Below are 12660 nucleotides of genomic sequence, written 5' to 3'. Positions count from 1 at the left end.
TAAGGATGATCTGTTTAACTTATTAGTTTGTTTATTGGTTGGATGATTTGGTTTGTTCAATAGCTTCCTAGGTAGAGTGTATAGGGAAGAACCATATCTGTTACTTTAATAGATTTTACTGTGACTGTATCTGTGCCATCATAACTGCCAGTCACATGTGGCTCTTGAGGATGTGAAATGCAGCTGGTTCAAACAGAGTAGAATTGATAATTTTACTTAGTTTTATGAAACTGAGATTTAAGTAGCTGTGTAGTACTAGTGACTATTGTGTAAGACAGGAAAATGGAGGTCCCCATTGCCTGACACTATTTCACAATCCTACTAACTTGAATTGAACTGGATTATTCTAACACTGAGCTGCTATTCAAAATTGCTATCATGGCAAGCTTGAGCAGTCCAGGTATGCCCTTACCTTTATTATCTCATCAAGCTCCTCAAGAGTGAGCCGAGGTATGGTAAGAGAGTCTGCAGACATACTCAGAGAGGCACCCACAGCTTCCATCTGTTCCTTTACTCTCTCATGTTGTTTCTGATGGAAGAAAAACAAAGGAGAAAAAAACTGAAGGAAAAAAACTACATGACCATACATTGGATGTAGAAAATGTCTTTGACAATCATTTTGACAAATATCCATTCCTGACGAAAGTCCTGGAGAGATTAGGGATACAAGAGACATTGCCACATAAGAAAAGCAGTTAACAGTAGGCCCATAGCCAACATCAACCTGAATGGAGAGGAACTCAAAGTAATTCTACTAAAGTCAGGAACAAGATAAGGTTGTCCAATCTCTATATGTGTTCAGTATAGTACTTGAATCTCTAGTTAGAGCAATAAAACAACTGAAGGAGATCAAGGGGATACAAACTGGAAAGGATGAAGTCAAAGTTATCTCTATTTGCAGATGATATGGTTAAAAACATAAGAGACCCTAAAAATTCCACTGGTAAGCACCCATAGCTGACAAGCACTTTCAGCAAAGTAGTTGGATAAAAAAATTAACTCACAAAATCAGTAGCCATCATATATACAAACAACACATGGACTGACAAAGAAATCAGGGGAACAACACCTTCACAATAGCCTCAAATAATATAAAATATTATGGGGCAACTCTAACCAAACAACACCTTCACAATAGCCTCAAATAATATAAAATAGTATGGGGTAACTCTAACCAAACAAGTGAAAGACTTGTATGATTAAAAAAGAATAATTTTAAGAGATTGAAGAAAGAAGTTGAAGAAATTAGAAGATGGGAAGGTCTTCCATGCTCATGGATTGCTAGCATTAAAAAAAAAATTAGGACATATTACCAAAAGCAATGTATAGATTCAATGCAATTCTCATCAAAATTCCAACACAATTTTTCACAGACCTTGTAAGGACAATTTTTAGCTACATATGGAAACACACACACACACACACACACACACACACACACACACACACACACACACACCTAAGATAGCTAAAACAGTCCAGAAGAAAACCTGCTAGAATAATCAATATCCCTGGTCTCAAGTTACACTGTGGAGATGAAGGGATAAAAAGAGATGAAGAGCAACTGGAATGGGAGGAACAAGTGGGGCAGGAAGGGAGGATGAGGATGAGGATGAGGATGAGGGAAGGAATATAAGAAGAGACAGCTAAAAATTAGGAGTCATATAAGCGGGCTGTATGGAAACCTAATACAGTAGAGGATTCCATACTGTGAAGACCATCTAAATGAAATTGCCCAATAATGGGGAGATAGAGCCATAACTGGACATCTTTTGTCACTAAATGAAAACTCCAGTATCAGGAATCAGGTCCATCTTATTGAGTTTTAGGCCAAAGGTGTCCCATGGGAAACACCTAAAACCCGCACTGTTGCCATGACAATAGGTAACTTTTCATAAATTGATTGGAAGTTCCTATTGCTGAAAACAATACAACTCACTGAATGTGGAGAACTTGAGCTGGTGCCTAGATAGGGCCTTCACCCTACATGCTAGTGTCTTTGGTACAAGTAAGTTCATATTATCAAAAGAGAAGCATAAACATCAACCCAGTCACAAACCCACTGATCTATATTGGTGTCCTGCCTGTAAGATTTGCCAGTATAACAGTGGCACAGAGCTTGTGGGAGTAACCAACCAATATCTGATTTGATTTAAGGCCCATTCCATGAGATGGAACCCATATCTGACACTGCTTGGGTGATACAATACCTGAGGTTAGATAGTCCAGAGACTTAGGGGAAAACCAAATATTGCTGTTCTATTAAGAGAACATAGCAGTACAGTGACTCCTAATGACATTCTGCTGTGCTCATAGCTCAGTGCCTTGCTCAGACATCATCAGAGAGGCTTCCTCCTGCAGCAGACAGGAACAAGTACAGAGGCCCACAGCTGGACAATATGCAGACCTTGGAACACTCGTCCCTAAACAGGATGCTTCTATCAGATCTCTCCTCTAGGGGATCAGGGAACCTTAAGGAAGAGGACGCAGGAAGAGTATAGGAGCCAGAGGGGATGGAGGACACCAAGGAGACAAAGCCCTATAAATCAACACGATTGCAGGGATTCACAGACACACAGGCGCTGTGCACAGGGCCTGTACAATTCTGCACCAGACATGCTCTGAGGGCTTCAAGGAGAAAAGGACAGGAGCCCTCATCCCTAACCCAGAAGCCTTCTCCAACTGATAAATACTGTAAATGAAAATTCTGTTTTCTCCAAGGGAGTCTCACTGAGGAAACAAACCACTCTCAGGGGTAGGCTGTATGCTCAGCAGGTAGATGCCTACAGAAAAACCTCCACCACATCTTTAGAGGTTGCTTGCTTCATGTTATGTCAGGGTTTTTCCTTTAATATTAAAAAAATCTTAACATATATGTTATATATAAAATTATATAACACACACACACACACACACACATATATATATATATATATATATATATTTTTTTTTTTTTAACCCTACATGTTCTTTGTCTATATATTATGGTGAACGAGTGGGTCTCTGTGTCTATATTTGCTTCTTGGGTTCCTTTCCTTCTGTTTGTTTTGCCCTATTCTAATGTTAGTTTTTGTTTATCTTATTATATCATATTTTATCTTATTCATATCCTTTAGAAGTCAGTTTGCTTTCTAGTGAGAGACAGAAAGGAAATGGATCCATAAGGGAGGGGGTTTGGGGAGGAACTGTGAGGGGTTGTGTGTGGGGGGGAACCATAACTGACATATATTGTGTGAGAGGAAAATTGTTTTCAGTAAAAGAAAAAATATTTTGCCAAAATTCTTAAGTTTGGGGCTAGGGATATTGTTCAGTAGCAGAACATGTTCTGACAATGCATAAGGCCATGGATTGGATGCCAGCTCTACAATTAATTACTTAAAGGAATTAAAATTGGGCAGTATAATTTCATGAAAAAGTTTAAAAATCATATTCTAAAGCACAGAATCAAATTCCAATAAGGCCTCACTTATTCAAATTTGTTAAAGGAAATACTGATATATAGCCGAGATACTAGGTTTTAATTAAATTAATTAAATTAATACCTAGTATTTAATTTTTTTCCATTGGAAGAAATTAAAATTTCATAACATTTAAACATGGAGACATAGGAAAAAGAGTATTAGTAGTAGTGTTTAGTCATTTGAGAGTCTAGTTAGTGTTGGAAAGAGTATTGATCAAGAACAACCAGTATTCACAAACAGGATCTGAATTACATAGCAGGTGGGTGTACTCCATGTCCCTGTTTATACCCATTTGCTGACAAATAAAACTGATGCATTTGTGACATCACATTAGATCTTGGGAAGACAGAATTCATGTACAGCAGGAGTAGTGCCCTTTGGGTGCTTATGATTTTAGTGAGGATAGACAAAATGTGAACCACAGGTGCACACATGTACAATGGGAGTGACATGTGAGGGTGGGTGGTTTCCATAGTTTCCACAGAATTTTCAGTAGATGTAAAAATAGAAGGACATCAGAGCTTTAGTAAGAAAGACATGCTACGTATGAGTCAGTTAGCTTAGATCAAGGACAGGACAGAATTAGATAAGGAACTGGGCACAACCATGTGAGCAAAGGAAGGAGGGGAAACAACACGGCCTTCATATCTGGGAGGCAGCTTTTGTGGGGCATCAAGAAACACTGTTGAAACTGTCTGGCAAATGCTGACCATTAGCTAGGAAGAAGCAGCACAGCAGGACAGACAGAAGAAGCTTAAAATGCTGTGTGCACTGCTGTTCTTTTCCTAAAATTCTGCTCATGCTGTTCATTTGTACTTAGTAGAAGAATTTGTTTAACTGAGCTAAAAGAGGCCTACCATCTGTCTGAAATCACGGAAACGCCAAATTCCTCATATCTACATCCATGAGGGTTTTCTAAAAATGTGCATAAGAAAATTTTAATTAAGAGCTAGACTGGCATGCATTTACTTTTAGAACTGAAGTCGCTTTGCACAGGCGACAATGTTCATTTACTGCTTATGACAAAGTCCTGACACATGTCAGTATTTACCAACGCTGGTCATGCATGCCTCTGCTTTAGTCTTCAGCCCATTGTATGCCACTCCTATTGGTTATGGAGATCATAGAGCCCTAAAAACAAGTCAGTGGAGAATTGAGCATGGTAACTCACCACATACTAGAATGTATTCTCTAGTAAAAGTGCATACAGAAGACAAAGCCCTTACTGAGATTGGCAGCTCACAGCTGGAAAAGACAGAAGAAGCTTAAAATGCTGTGTGCACTGCAAATACATCAAGGTAGATCTTAGTTCTTTTGTCCTGTAATGAAACCTTCCTTCTATGGTTAAGGGGACAGTTCTATGTTTGGGTCTTCTAAGTGGTTTCTTTTCTTTTCTTTTTCAATTTTTTATTAGATATTTTCTTCATTTATATTTCAAATGCTATCCCGAAAGTCCCCTATACCCTACCCCCTCTCTTAAGTCCTTGTCTGGCAGGGTGTGGTCTAGGCTGATAACTTCCCCTTTTCATAAAGAACTCTCCACATTGAACAGTTTGGAAGTCTTCATTAGTGAGCCCTTAGCAGTGCTAGATGAGTTGCTATGACAGTCATGTCTTATACAAATTTCATCATATTTCTGCTTAATGTATCTATGCTAGCTTGCAATCTATTACACATTTGTTAGTGTGTAATGGTTAATATCATTTGAAAGCTTTCTTTAAAAAAATACTGAATAAGAGTTTGCTCCTGTTTAAAAAAGATGTGACGAGGACAAGATATATACATTAGGAACTTTTACAATGTATCGAGGGGCAATGATGATTGAAAATCTCATCAGTGGACCAAGTTTAAGTTGATCTTATTGACGATAAAATACTCAAATAAACTGATGGATTTGATATTGGCCATTTCTATTTGTCTACGTTGTTTTTGTCTACGTTGTTTTCTTAGCCTAAGTTTTACAAACACATCCAAGTTTACTTGTGTCATCTCTATGAGGATGATTGTTCACTGGTGGTGGTGAGGACGAGTGTTGTGTGGAGTGGACACATGGTCAGCACATCCCAGCCCCGTGGGAGTGGGCATAGAGAAAGATGCTATGGACTCTCTAAGTACCACTCAAGCTATGGTGGTACCTAGAATTTTCCTCACCTTTTTGTGTTTGCATGGTTTTAACTTGAGTTTAACCCGCTTCCTCTGTAGCTGCTCTCAGTAGCCTATGAAAATTCCTTTAGAAAATTTACAGCTTTCTAAAACCTGTAAATATCCTACAGACAGTTCTGGGCAGATGTATGTTTCTTGAATATTCCTTTCCTGTCTGGAGAAGGCAGTATAGCCTCATGTTGGAGTACAAACACTAATAAGACCTCATTCTTCCCTAAGCAAAGACTAAACACTTATTTATCACTGTTCAACTTAAGTTAAGGCACAGGCATGGTAGTGACTTACAATAGCAAAAAAGCAACCATATTTAAAATATGAGTGCTTAGGTATAGCAACATTTAAAGTTGTTAATGTCAGCCACTTTTTCTTGGTATAGGTTTAGTTTGTCTATGCCTGACATGCATTCACAGTTGCTGCCCACTGTACCTCATGGTCCCGCTGCTTGGAAGTTATGGCTCTATTCATGTCTTCTGCATCCCTGACATGGTCAAGGGCCTGGTTAATGGATTCCTGGAGGTCAGACAGCTTAGCGTTGTAGTCATCCAGCTGTTCCAGCACCACGGGGAATAAAGAGCGGGTGTCATTGTGCAGCCGCTGCCAGTTGTCAGCTTGACTCAGCACTGAGGAGAAATGGAGACAAACTTAGTCTGGGCTCCTGAATTTCACAAAGTAGAGAAAAATTCAGTCCCTGTCTACTTCAGTGATTGAGACAGGAGATAGTTCACAAAAGAAGCCCCAGTGTTTCCAGTTAAGGGAGAGATGCCTTTCTGTCGCATTTGGGAACTCCTGACAAATCAACTAAAGGAAGGGCTTGATGACTTTTCCAAGAGGATGATACTTTGTGCAAGATCTAGGCTGTTATACCTGTCTGATGTTACCCAGATCACCATAGTTTTATCTTATAAAGGAAAACTGCATATACTTATAGTTATTCCTATGAAAAAGAACCAATGTTTTCTAGTCAGTGACAGAACAAGCATCTATGCTGTTTATAACACTTGTTCTTATCACTTTACCCCACTGTTTCCAGTCAGTTAAGGTTTTGGGTGGAATAAAGATTAAATAGTAACAACACAATATTCTTAAAGTCTCTTTCTTGGCTCATAGGCACATTTATTGATTAGGTACGATAATTCTTGGTCCCCCCCCATTCTCCACAGGGAATGGCAGTCTGTCCTATTAAAGCTTACCCTTCCTTTCCTTAGTATGAGGAAACTGTACAAGTCCCTGACTCAGTAAAGTAAATGTTTAAAATCCATTTATTTACTTCAAGAAACTAAGAGAGAGAAGTAAATGGTCTTTTTTCCATAGGGCAGTCTGGTTAAATTTCAAAATAGTCAAGGAGCTTGGGAACATCTGGCTCCGATAGTGGAGCTCCAGCTGGCCTGAATGGCCTGAAATTCTCCTGCCGTTCTCCCTGGTGGTGAGACTTTATTTGTTGTTACAATAAACCTTTAGGCCAATAACTGGCTTCTCTGGTATCCACAATAACTGATAGCGAGGGTTGATGGGGCAGCATCTGAGGGAAGATGCCCTTTAACCTTTGCAGCTCCATCGATTCCCCAACAATCTAATAAAGCTCTCAGACCCCTTCTTATAGTGGATTTTTAAATGTGTAAAATAAAATATATAAAATTTAAAAGTGATAATAATATAAGTAAAAGCAGCTAACATAAATTCACCCTAACAACTTTTCAATTTATGCTTTCATTAATTTATCAATCAATCTCTATTAATTATTAAGATCTAGCAATGGATGTATTATCTGTAATTCTGAGGTTTGAATGGAAGTATTATGAAATATCAGCTGAAATCTGATGTGAGTATCTATAATTTCCTTTGTTCAATGTACAGATTCTTTGCAACTTTTCTCCCTGAGAATGTAACCAGTTTGATTCTGAATCCAGGCTGGTCCTGACCACGAGATCAGATGTGCTATGACTGAGTTCCAATTCCAGGCTTAAAGAGCCCCGGAACTTTCTATTCTTTCCTTCTCAGCAGGCTTCTCTGCCATGTGACTGAGTCTAGGCCATTCTCCATGAGATAAAGACTCTACATGGAAGGAGGGAGAGGTCCAGCTTGCCTGACTAGTCCTAGCATGAAGTCCACATGAGTGAATTTCACCTATGCCACATAGAACAGAGCTCAGCATGAAGACTGAGGGTCGCCTGAATAACCACCCCATAAAATCAGGATCAAGTACATAGTTATAGTTTAAAATGAATATGCCCCGGGTATATTGGCAGGTAACATTGCTGAGCTCTATAGTAACCAGCTCAGGCGCCTAATACTATTTGTGTACTTTTGTGTTTACACTTTTCATTAAGGACATGCCACATTTCTATTGGAGATTAAAACTTATCAAAACTCAGGGCCATCAGAACATCAACACTGTTAACATTTTCTATGAAATTTCTTTCAGTATAGGCTTGAGAATTTTATTTTTATTTCTTTTATCTGCCAACTTCTAAGCCTTTATTCTTTCTCCACCGTGGTAAAAGTTAGGAAGATTCTGTATAGAATTCTCAAAGTTGGGCCCGGATAAGAAACTCTTGATCAAAAAATTCAAATTTTCCTGAATGAGTCCTTGAGGCAGTACATAAATTCTACACAGCTCTGAATATTGAGAATTAGTTGTTTGACCAAATGTTGCCCTGCGGCTTGCTGTGCTTTCATGGTCCCACAAAGAAAGAAGACATATCTGTGTTGGCCAGGAATGGAAGACACATACATTCCTGGGCCTCATCTGCCTCCTCATCCACCAGCTCCCGATGGGTGAGGAATGGCTGCCGGCTTCGGATCTCTTCCAGCATTTTCTGGGCCAACACCAGTTTCTCAGCTATTTCCTCAGGGCCAAGTTCCTGATTCTCTCCATAGTAGAGCATCTTGCTGTTGATCTCTAGGAAGAAGAACATGGTGAGATGGGAGCGAGAAAAGGATGTGCAGAGTTGCCAGATAAGATGGGTGACAAACACTGGTGTCACATAATCTGATGGCAAGGCTTAGGACTGACCTTACAGTGGACAGAGAGCTCATTCCCATGCTGAGCTGGTATTGTGCTGTGAGCACGGGAGCTCATCATGAGGGGAGAGGTCAACCTGAGGAAACCATTCTGGGAATGGGAACGGGCTGCCCCAGAGCCTGCCTTGGTTCTCTGCTCATCTGGTATCCATGGTGATTTGTGAACACTAATATTTAAGGCACAACAGTTTGAGGATTTTGTTCAACATTTTGTAGAAACACTTGGCTTGGAAAAAAATGTTTGGCAGTGTCTCCTGTCACTTGTAGCATGCAATGGGGATATTAATTCCATTTTAGTCATCAATGATTTAACAAAACAAAGCTCTAAGCCAACATGAGAGTACATTTGTAATTGAGCCTTTCAGATAGTTTTGCAATCAAGCTAGTAAAAGGATTAAAAAATTATTATGTGATCATTTTACTCATATTTTTTTCTGAATAATATAAACATTATATATATTAAAGTCATATATGTAGATACACACATACATACATATAACATGATTTTTCTATTTGCCTTCTGTGGTGAATATTTTTAAGACTGGGCCATTTGACTTCAAGGTCTGTTTGCCCTACATCTGATGTGGGCTGAAGATTTTAGAACCAAGGGGGCCATTGAACCTTAGAGGGATTAGGTAACTTGCCTAAACATTGGCATGTAACAGTTCTTTGATGCCCTCATTCCTATTCCATATGATCAGAGGATAGGTTGAATGGGCCCCTTGTTCTCTGGTAGCTCTGGGAGGAAGTGCTTTATCTTCCTGGCATAATGAAATTGTATGTCTGTGGTTTATCATGATCTGTGTGGTTGGCCAGATAAGATGGGTGACAAACACTGGTGTCACATAAATCACACCCACGGCGAGGATTTGTATTTTATGTGGGTACCGGCTTGAAGGTCGCTGGCAGTTATTTTAGAGGTGGTTGGGAATGACAAATGATGTACTATCAATGCAATACAGTGTTCTTGAATTTTAAAAGAAGGGACATAAATGGGGATAGATGGTTTTAATGCTCCAAACATTACTGTGAGTGTTACAGGGACATTAACATTGCTGACCCCTCCAAACCCCAAGTATCAAAGCTTTAAACATTCACTTTTCATACAAAGTCTAAAATACAATTTATTGAAATAGACTAAATGTAAACCTTAAATAAATCAAATGCACCGTTCCCCACTCCCACCTTCACCCCAGGTTCTGGTGGGGTAAAGCTGAATTATTTGGCATTTTGATGTAAATTCTGTTCAGTCTCAGGCTGTTTTGTTTTAGCTATGTCTGGGATAGATTAGCAAAAAAATAACATACAGACAATGACACTTGTGCCTTGGTCTTTGGAGATTATTCATACATTATTTTAAATAAATGAAAACTGATAAAAATTAGCTTCCTTCTTCCTTTTCCTTGGTATGTTTTCTGTCTTTCCCCACGACCAAAGGACAAGTAAGATGGTTCAGGTTCTTTTCAAAGGAAGCACCTAATGACCAGGGCCTGGTTTGCTAAATAGCAAAGGTGACTACTTCCTCTGTCTGACTTAGAAGGCTCTTGACCTTATGTGCTGCCTAGTGGGGCATTCATTTCTCAATTGGATAAATATGAGGGCATATTTCTAGGTTCTGTCTCACTGATTGAACAGATCAATAGAACAATGCTTTAGGAAAGGAATATTTCATCAGTGAATGCAAACCCATGGGCTAGGGAGGCGGCAGCGGAAGGTCTGAATGCAGGCCACTTACTTTCCCTGTGCTTTACAGGCATCCGAGGAAGGGAAGCAAAGGATCAGTTTTGGCTTTATATGTCCCTTAGCATAGAATATGCTCCTGGCTCCTCAGCGCAAAGATATGAATCTCTCACTGTGAATCTCTTTACTGTCACTGTGCCCCGAGATGCATTTGGTACTGTCACCTAACTCCTCATATGTAGCATAATAAAAAAACCATGGAAACAAATAGCAGATCTTAGCTGACTCTAACCCCAGGAATGTCTCTTTATCCTAGAACAAATGCAGTCTCTTTCTGTTGGGAAATTGAAGACAGATTTCACTGCACTGTTAAAACACTCTTCAAGATGTAGCCTGCACTTAGTGGAAATCAGAGCTCAGATGAGTGAAATCTCCAGCAGGACAGGTAGATTCTGCCACAGTGATTTAGGACAAGGAATCACTCACAGGCCCTTGTCCGTTTTCTTTTGGGTTACAAACCTGAGCTACTACCTTTTCTGCTGGTCACTAAGGAAGAGCATCAGAAACAGTCAGAAATTATTTAGACTGATTTGCTCTAATTCTCCTCACCCCCGCCCCTGCCCCCCATATTTTTGATACAGGGTTTCATAGCGTGACCCAAAACTAGCCTAAAACTTGCTGTGTAGACCAGGTTCATCTTCAACTCACAGTTATCCGCCTGCCTCTATCTCCTAAGTCCTGGGATCAGAGGTGTGCACAGTCACACCTGACATGGTTTATTCATATACCAAAGACATATTTGGGGGCTGCAAATAACTGGAAAAAATGTGACTACTACTAAACTCTTTCAGTTTAAGGACATCACATTTCCTCTGGTAGAAAGGGAGTGTGGCATTAAATGTAAGTGGAATGGCTAGAAAGAGTGATTGTGTATATTTATTCTTGAACACTGAGAGATAATACATAGGAACGGGCGTTCAGAAATCTTAACGCGCAAAATCACCATGACGACTGTACTGAAGCTAAAACCTGTAGCCTTTTGAATAATATGCTCCTGCACACAGCAATCCCTGACAATACCTGTTCTTCAACCGTCAACCATACATTGGATGTTTCCTTGACATGAAGTTAAACAAAAGGGAAGCTATTCACCTTGGATTTTGTCCCTCATGTTGTGGGCTTGCTCGACAAGCTGGGTTGCTTGGTCAATTGTATCCATGCTTTCCTTCTCAACCAGCATCCCCTTTCTTGAGGCTTGTCTTCCCTACAAATTATACAAATAAACATTAGATTTATGTTAGACACTCACCTATGAGGATAGGTGAATATAATGTACCTGTGATGGTTTGTTTCTGCTCGGCCCAGGGAGTGGCCCTGTTGGAGGAGGTGTGTCACTGTGCATGTGGGCTTTGAGGCCCTTATCTGAGTTCCCTGGAAGCCAGTCTTCTAGCAGCCTTCAGATGAAGTTGTAGAACTCTCTGCTCCTCCTGTACCATGCCTGCCCTGAAGCTGCCATGTGTCTGCCCTGATGATAATGGACTGAACCTGTGAATCTGTAAGCCAGCCCCAATTAAAAGTTGTCCTTTATAAGACTTATCTTGGTCATGGTGTCTGTTCACAGCAGTAAAAACCTAAGACAGTACTCATTTGACAAACATGAGGAACTTTCCTGGCATGTGCTAGCTCTATGACATGCATGAAGACTAGGTAATAATCAGTTCTAGGATCCTGGAATGCTATTAGAATTAGATAATATACTAAGGTCATAAGTCATGGTTCTGTCCCGACCAATCACGTATCACATGTATCTTATCCTTGCAATTTTTTCTGTATCTCAGGTTGTCAGAATAGGAAATGACCTATGTATGCTGCTCACACGGACAGTGCTCTGATTGAAAGGCTTAAATATAGTCAAAGAGGGAATGATAAAGAAAGCGGGCAGATCCCAAAATGCTCCTACTGGGTGCTCCAAGCACTGCTGAGACTGAATCACCTCAGAGATTACAGGGCATACTCACTGGGACAACTGCTGTTTTCAGAGCTTCAGTCCAATTTCCCATCAACATTGATGGCCCTTGTGTGCAAATAACGTCTCAGGCTGATTTGGCACAGAGTAAGTGGAACTTTTTCCCCAGGGGCTGACACCACTTAGTGTGGTGCCTCTGTTTCAGAGCTCTGATAAAGTATTTATCACCATTAAATCCCAACTACACTGTGGCTTTAGAAGAAAGTGTGTGCAGTGACAGACAAGTAGATCAATGGAATAGAATTGAAGATCCAGAAATGAATCCACACACCTATGGTCACTTGATCTTTGACAAGGGAGCTAAAACCA

At 39.9% G+C, this 12660-nt stretch overlaps 1 protein-coding gene across 1 annotated transcript in view; it reads right to left on the bottom strand.

Annotated features, from left to right (window-relative positions):
* Lama4 (laminin subunit alpha 4) overlaps positions 1–12660 on the bottom strand; it is a 145339-nt gene that overhangs the window by 56696 nt on the left and 75983 nt on the right. The window contains exons 9-12 of the mRNA XM_021204290.2: positions 11478–11589; positions 8356–8523; positions 6051–6244; positions 413–529 (exon numbers count right to left, since the gene is read on the bottom strand). Coding sequence (XP_021059949.1) covers positions 413–529; positions 6051–6244; positions 8356–8523; positions 11478–11589 — 591 coding nt within the window. The remainder of the gene's footprint in view (positions 1–412; positions 530–6050; positions 6245–8355; positions 8524–11477; positions 11590–12660) is intronic.

Source organism: Mus pahari, chromosome 9, assembly GCF_900095145.1.
Source record: "Mus pahari chromosome 9, PAHARI_EIJ_v1.1, whole genome shotgun sequence".
Lineage (NCBI taxonomy): Eukaryota > Metazoa > Chordata > Mammalia > Rodentia > Muridae > Mus > Mus pahari.
The sequence above is the reverse complement of the archived record's forward strand: the minus strand, read 5'-3'. Positions and strand labels throughout refer to the sequence as shown.